This window comes from Lathyrus oleraceus, chromosome 4 (genome assembly GCF_024323335.1).
Source record: "Lathyrus oleraceus cultivar Zhongwan6 chromosome 4, CAAS_Psat_ZW6_1.0, whole genome shotgun sequence".
Taxonomy (NCBI): Eukaryota; Viridiplantae; Streptophyta; class Magnoliopsida; order Fabales; family Fabaceae; genus Lathyrus; species Lathyrus oleraceus.
The window spans coordinates 371482956-371491398 of NC_066582.1; the positions used below are offsets into that span (position 1 = coordinate 371482956).

Below are 8443 nucleotides of genomic sequence, written 5' to 3' on the forward strand. Positions count from 1 at the left end.
AATAAGAATGCTCGCCATGAGACGTGATGGACCATAATAATGCACCAATCTTGTAGGTCGGCCAAAAGGACTTGTTGATATGAATCAATTTGTACTTATGAACCAAATGATGCTTTTTATAATCTTGAATTAATGAGACGTGAGCCTTCGAGGCAACCTATGCATGGAGTAGATGATGTCATTGACTACAATGACATGTACCATGCTCAATGAATGAATAACAATAATATGCATCTTAATCCAGTGATCCCCTTAATAAACAAAAGCTTCTTTGTGATTATTCTAATCAGTTGATTATAGTGGATTAAATCTGTGTGTATAAGGTGAAATCACTTTGGAGGGTGGACTATAGTAGCTTTGAGTTTCAAGCGAACGATAATAAAATACTTGTGTTTTTATCTCTTTGTTATTAACTTTTAAGTGGTGTTCTTGAGTTGGTAAAAAACTTTTGTTTTATAAAACTCAATTCAAACCCCCTTTCTTATGTTTTTCACACCTTCGGGGTTTCTTATGTTCTTATGTTTTTCACACCTTCGGGGTTTGTTTTAAGTGTGGGGGTGTTTTTCGTGACAGTCAAGAAAGATAACTTTGTGGCTTTCATAAGACTATTGGTGATTGTAATAGTCTTGCTACAGAATTCTGGGGTGTCCTTATGGGTTTGGAGCTTGCTTGGAAGAGAGATTTCAAGAACCTTATTGTTCAAGATGGCAAAAAGACAGTAGCAGATGCTCTCCAAGGGTCGCCTTTGAAGTCTAAACAAGGTTCGACTTTGGCTAGGCATATTCTTCTTCTCCTTCAGCATTTTAAAGAAGTGCATTCATTCACATTTTTAGAAAAACTATTAAGTGTGCTGATTTTTTAACCAAACTAGATTTGTCCAGTTTTGATGGTTGTATCTGATTCGATGATAATTTTTTTAGTAACGGTTCAAATGTCTATGAGACATGCTGCCTAATGTCTCCTCATTTTAGACCTTTGATCCTCCCATTTTACTAATAAATAAATATATATTTGATTAAACAAACTTAAAAAATTATTATTTTTATTATAAGAGTTAAATAGTTTAAGTTTCAAATTCTGAAACGTCCCCAAAAAAAACTATTTACTTACATTCTGAATTTAAAAGAATATACATTTCAAATTCTGAGTTGTCACCAAAAAAAATTCTATCAATGAAAACCCTAATCGTCACCAAAAATATATATTATATTTTATATTTCAAAGAATTTAAATTTCAAATTCTGAATGTATTACCATCAATTACATCTAAAATTATTAGATTACTTTTCACAATATAAATTCATAATTTAAAAAACAAATACTTTTAAAATTACTGACTTAAATTTATTTATTTATCTTATATTTTGCTAAAATTATATTTTTTTACTCTCCAATTTTTAAAACTAGTATTTTGGTTCGCTATTGAACAACGCTGCATTATTTTTAGTTTTCAAAACTTTACTTTCATTAGAGAGGTACTTCATTTCAAAATTATTTTACCAAACAAAATTTATCTCAAAATAAACATCATTTTACTTTTTCAATATCAATTTCTTTCAGAATGCCATTAAATAATTAAAACTTCTTTCAAGTCATTATTCTCCTATACATTTATGACAATTTATAAAAACCTTAAACTATTCTTATTTTAGGATGGAATGAGTAAGCAATCAATAGACATTTATGAACTAATACAATATATCATTGTTTTTATAATTAATTTTATTTTTTATTTTATTTGTATTAAAATATTACAAATATATTAAAACAAACTTTTAGAATTTTTTTTCAAAATAACCATTATTTTCAAAAATAATTCTAAAATAACCAATTATTCAAAAATATTACCAAAATAATCAGGTTTGATAGAGGATGCGGCAGATGAATTGACGTACCCCCAATGCATGAAGAGGAGGCGCCAATAGCATTGACGCATGCATTAGACTCCTCTTGAGGAGGCGCCAATGCTAGTGGCGCATACATTGGGCCTCATGAGGAGGCGCCAATGTTAGTGGCACCTATGTATGTTTGATTGGTGTATGCGCCAATTCATCTGGCGCATACACCCCCTGCTATTTTTTTTTAATTATTAATATTTAATTTTTAATATTTAATAAAAAAAAAATAGTAATGAAAAAAAAATTCATTGATGATGTAATAATTTGTTACATTGGACTGACAATAAACTAATGACTCGTCCGATTATAACGTCCCCCTGTTCCACATCCCGGTGCGTTAGTTTATCTGCTAGGTCTTCCACGATTTTCTTGAGGTGTTTGAGGTCTTTGTGTGCTGACCTGATCGAGCGATGGTTGGTTGGAAGGTCCAACGGAAGTTCCAGCGGTATTTGATAGATGTGTCATCATTTGCTCCCAATATCCGGAGGGGCTCTGGCCAACGGCGCTTCCGTAATGGAGTTCGGTGCCCATGTCATCGTAGTTAGGGCGTTGTGGTTGAGTGAATTGGGGACGATATAGTTGCCCAAATTGGGTCATTGAGTCGTTTTGGAAACAAAGCAATGGTTTCTGGGGCGACTATAGTTAAACAATGGTTGGGTGTTATTGATGGGGGGCTACGATGAAGTGACCCATATGAATCATCTAGGCTATAGACAGTTGTGGTTGCGGGGTTTGATTCTTGGTTTTGTGTTTGAGTGAGAGGTATGAATGGACTGCGACGTTGGATGGTTGGTTGTTGGGTGGTTGGCATGAACGGGTTGCGATGTTGGGTGTTTGGTTGTTGTGTGTATGTGGTAGGTTGATGTTGTATGGTTGGTTGTTGGGTTTGGGTGGGTTCACATTGGTGTTGGGTGGTGAATTGTTGTGGGGCATACGATGACGAAGCATGTTGGCGTGGATCCATCAAATACCGCGGCTCAGATACAAATTGTTGAGTTGTTACCGATCTAAACCATGCCATATAATTTGTTGAGTCGGTCTTGCACCATGGATATCTGGTTCGTTCAAGATGTGTTGTCTTTGATTCCTCTATGGACGACACATGTCTTTTGCAAAGTCTCTTCAATCAGAATAATCCCATTGTGCATCAACCCTTTTTTGATGTCAATTCCCCAAATACGTGGGAGATTCTGGAATCTGTTGTAGCATTCAGAACTGCAGTTTGACCCGGTCACTCTGGTGCATTTCCACCATAGTGAATCGGATAACCGGTGTCTTCGTTGTCCAAACTGCAGCATCGTCATGGTTCACATCATGATCCAGACCCAGATATGGCCTCCAGACAAACTGTAAAACAATACGAAACGATTAGATGGAAAATAATTTGAGAAGTATTTTTAAATTAAAATATAGTTGGGTAGGATTATTACATCGTCATGTCCAATGTGGTCCAATAGATTTCGATAGACTACAATAGCGTGTTTCAGACACCTGTTGTAGTTCATTCCCCTTACTGACCACCTAAGATAAAAAAGAAGTGAAAAATATTATTTACTATTAATTATAATATAAAATATAATTAACTAAATGGTGAATGGTAAAGTGTTAGACTTACTTGGTTGCAAACGGGAACACGAATGGGCGCTCATTTATCGGGGCGAGCGACGACATTCTTGACCAACCCCAAGCTTGAAGCAAATACGCACATGAAAAAAAATATAGGTAGTTCTATACATTGCACTATATAGGAAGGCATGGATAGCTAGGACAAAATCTATTGAAAAAGTGTTTGGCAATTGGGAGGAGTCTTACAAACAACTTCCAAAATACTTGTTGGCTCTAAAACAATATGCTCCCGGGACAATTGTCAAGCTGGAAAGAAATTGTCCGCCTATACACCAGATGGTACGTGTGCTGTTGGAAATAAAATATTTCACCGTCTATTCTGGGTGTATCATCAAGGTATCATAGGTTTTTCTTTCTGTAAACCAATTATACAAACTGATGGTACATGGTTGTACGGAAAATACAAAGCAACGTTACTGATGGTAGTGGCACAAGATGGGAACATCAATATTTTTTCAATCGTCTTTTCCCTAGTTGAAGGGGATACTGCTGAGGGATGAAGTTTTTTCCTAAGAAATCTCTGATTGCACGTTGCACCTCAGCCTAACTTATGTTTGATCTCCGACAGACACCCTTTAATCATCAGTGCATATAATAACATTGACAACGGCTGGCAAAATCCTCCTTCGACGCATGTGTTATGTAATAGACATAATGCTCAGAATTTCATGCGGGAAATCAAAGATAAGACGTTGCGGAAGAAGGTTGTCAATGTAGGTTACGCATTATCAGAACCTTCTTTCAAACACTACCGCAAGGAAATAAGATTGTCAAACGAAGATGCGGTACGGTGGATCCATGGTATTCCTTTGGAGAAGTGGACTAGGGCATACGGCAACGGTCAACTTTGGGGCCACATGACAACAAATCTTTTGGAATCAATGAACTTTGTCTTCAAAGGCATCCGTAACCTACCAATAATCGCTTTGGTGCATGCTACATATTTCAGGCTAAGGGCGTTGTTTGAAACCAGACGCTTAAAATGGAGTTCAGTGTTGCAATCTGGACAGTTGTTCAGTGATGCTTCGATGAAATTCATCAGACATGAAGCTTCCAAAGCAAACACACATGTGGTTACGGTCTTTGACCGAAGTAAAGGTTGGTTTAGTTTTGTCGAGTCCATGGATCACAATGAGGGCATGCCGATGGGACAGTACAGAGTCGAAATAGATAGAGGTTAGTGCGACTGCAGAAAGTTCCAAGCCTTTCGTACCCCCGCTCCCATGTCCTTGCGTAATGCTCAAAGGTTCGAAGGGATCCATCATACTTGTTATCTGAAGTTTACAAAATCGTCAGTCTTTCAAATGTTTATAAAATTAGTTTTTTCGTAGTGGCAAAAGAGGATTATTGGCCAGAATATCAAGGGGACATCGTCTGGCACAACGAAGTTATGCGAAGGAAGAAAAAGGGTCGCCCAAACAGCATCCGAAGTCGAACCGAAATGGATACGGCGAACAAAATGGATAGACTATGTAGTTCATGCCGTCAACTAGGTCACAATCGTAATAACTGTCCTAGTGTTAGAATGAGCACAACCAGATAAATTTACATGTACCTCTATTGCAATATATGAAAAATTAAATTTATTTCATATTAGACGTCTGTCACGAAAGTACCATTGCATAATCAGTAACACATATAATTATAATAAATACAAGAACTATGCAATTACAACCAGCAAAACAATTTTGAACATGTAATGCATCATCCTACGAGCGTCTTGGTCTGTCTTAATATCCACCAATTCGCGTAATTCTCCGTGTTGGTTGAACGTGGACACAAGCCATTGTATTCTTCTAATCCGTTCACCCTCTCCAATTTCTCCCTCTATCCAACTGTACAACGTCCGATTAAGACGTTCAAACATATTTGTGTTCCAAAGTCGAATCTGTACCGGAGCCGCAACGGCAGAAAATATTACATCAGCACTTTGTTTTTGAATGTATGCAGACATTGTTGAAACAGGGAAAATTGAAATTGATGGTGGTTGAATTGTATTAGGAGATGAGTTTGAGTGAAAAATATTGCATCCAATACGTGGTATTTATAGAGACGGACAAAACATGTGGGCGCTTGAGGGATTGACGCCCACATGACCATCACATGCAGCCAGATGAATTAGCGCCCACATAACCAAATGCACCTAGGTGCTACTAGCATTGACGCCTCCTCATGAGGCCCAATGCAGGCGCCACTAGTATTGGCGCCTCCTCATGAGGAGCGCAATGCATGCGCCAATGCTAGTGGCGCCTCCTCGTGAGGAGCGCAATGCATGCGCCAATGCTATAGACGCCTCCTCTTTATGCATTGGGGGTGCCCCAGTTCATCTGACACATCCTCTACCAAACCTGGTTATTTTGATAATTTTTTTAAATAATTAGTTATTTTGTAAAAAAAATAAAAATAATTATTATTTTGAAAAAAAATTCCAAACTTTTACCTACTTCCTCTTCAAGAACACCCATATTAATCCTATTTGAATCTGCTCAAACTTCAACAAAATTCAAGAAACCGATATCCTGAATTTCACAAAACTCCCAATATCTTTATATCTGAGTACAATTAGCGTACTATGTAATCAAGCTTCATGTTAATCCTATTCATAGAGGATATGAACTCTACTATTTTCATTAACTTGTGCCATAAGAAAATGATTCAATTAGTAAAAAATATGGGCATAGAAAAGTATATAGACAATCATGAATATGGTATTTATTGGTTATATATAACTGTCAACTGAATATGGTTTCAGAGTTATTGATATATCCAAAACCAACAATGCTTAAAACCAACAGCACAACAGTAACAATTGACCCCAAACTCCTTATAATATAATTATACTTAATCTGATTCAAAGCCATAATTCAGAAAGAAAGGAAATAGCATAACAATAACCAATTTCTTTTTCTACATATCATTACAATGACATTCATGATTAGCCCATGGTTCAAAAAGTTACAGAATAATTAAACCTATAATTTAAAGCCTAGTGTCGAGGGTGAGGCACAAATTGGTATTATTCTCCAGCTCAGCCAAATGATTATGCATGAAAAGGATACCACATTTTCTCTGGGAGAAGCAATTTAAGCATTCTAAGAGAAACTTGAGAAATACTCATCAATCTGCATAAAAATGCTCAGTAGACATCAAAGAGTAAAGGTAATCAGAAGAACTGTTACCCATGGTTTTAAACTGCTTTCCACAAGAACGATTACAGTAATTGTGACTACAAGTCTATAACCTATGCTTTTCAAGATCTCAACAACCACATCAAATCCAGCTATATCTGACTACAATATTCTACATATCGAATATCATAACATAACCACCACAATTGTAATTAAAAACCTTACTTATATGATAACAAGATGTGCATAAAGTAAACCAGGGTGTTACAATTTGATTACATTACATGTTTTAACTGAACCAAAATAAAAAACATAACGAACAGGTTTTTCCTTTCTGTTTTACAGGTAAACCAAATGCTAAATTAAGCCGATAAATAAGAGACTCGTCTGTCATCATTCATTAACTATGAAAATATGGAATAGACAAAAATGCTCATCACCAATTCACCACCACTATCACTAATTACTACCACAATAACTAATAACTAACATGTGCTTGTGATCAAAACCATAAACACATCCAACCAAGCCAACAACATATAAATAATTTCATCAATTACACCATATCTTGATAAAAACAAAAAATTGCCATTTAGATCTATGAAACACTTGCACATATATAGACACGACACACAGGACTAGTTGAATAATGCGGTAATGCGGAATACCAAACACACACCTTCAATCTGAAGTGTCAATGCTACATAGTCATGATCAATCATCATCATCATGATCACTCTCATCACTGAAATACCCAGCTTTCTTCCCTTTCTTCTTCGTCTTGTTGTTGTCCAAACCATCATCATCATTTCTGTTTCTCCCCAGCAACCTTTCACCCGCTTCATCATCCACAACAGAAGCCCAATTATCGTCAAACTGCTCCGCAGCAATCTGACCACCCTCCTCCTCCTCCTCATCACCTTCCTCCTCCCCATCCCTATCCCTCAGCCCACTAAATCCCCGTCGCGGCTTCTTAGGCTGAGGCCGCGGCCTCGGCCCCAACTGATTCTTAGGACACTCATACGACAAATGACCATGCCCCCCACACTCATAACACAAAGCAGTCTCAGTATTGTACACGCGCTTCCGAATAAACTCCGGAGCACGTCCATTATCAGCAACAATAGAAGCAGTTAGAGTCCTTCCTTTGAGAAACTTCTTATTCATCTCCGCCACGGCGCGTTGGGCGTCATTACGAGAAACGAATTGGACAAACGCGACACCGCGGCTTAGGCGCGTGTGACGGTCTTTGAGAACGGTTACACGCACGATGTGGCCGAAAGTAGAGAAGAGCGTATGGAGATCGGAGTTTGTTAGGGAGTAATCTAGATTAGAAACGTATAACGTCGATTTTGATGGTGCTAAGGGTTCACCTGTTCCTCCTATTGATGATCCTTTAATGTTCGGTTTTGATTGGGGTTGATTACTGGATGTGGTGCCGGTGGTGGTGTTGGGGGTTGAGGACGAAGCGCAGTAGCGGTAGTAGAAAACGTCGTCGTCTTCATCGCCGTCGCTGTGTTTTCGTTTGTGTTTCTTCTTGCTTGACATTTTTTTCGGTTCAGGTTTTTTGTTTCCGGCAACGGCGTTCGGTTTCCGGCGACGGAATTAGTTCTCCGATGCTTCTTTAATCTATAGAGGAAATCTGAGAGTGGAGAGATTCTATAATGCGTTTGAGAAACCCTAGAGAAGTGAAGCGAAACTCCAAGCGGATCTGGACATGGATCCGGATATTTTGGATTGGTTTTATATATGGTTTTATCCATTCTTTTTTTTTTAGAAGCAGTACTATCC

At 37.5% G+C, this 8443-nt stretch overlaps 1 protein-coding gene across 1 annotated transcript; it reads right to left on the reverse strand.

The window, feature by feature from the left end:
• Nucleotides 1–7366: 7366 nt before the first annotated feature.
• Nucleotides 7367–8200, reverse strand: LOC127137529 (U11/U12 small nuclear ribonucleoprotein 31 kDa protein). Its single transcript, XM_051063987.1, has one exon. The coding sequence runs from the start codon at nt 8198–8200 to the stop codon at nt 7367–7369; it is 834 nt and encodes a 277-aa protein (XP_050919944.1).
• Nucleotides 8201–8443: the final 243 nt, after the last annotated feature.

Coding starts and splice junctions, on each gene's coding strand:
- LOC127137529 (XM_051063987.1), bottom strand. CDS start 8,200: ATGTCAAGCAAGAAGAAACACAAACGAAAACACAGCGACGGCGATGAA.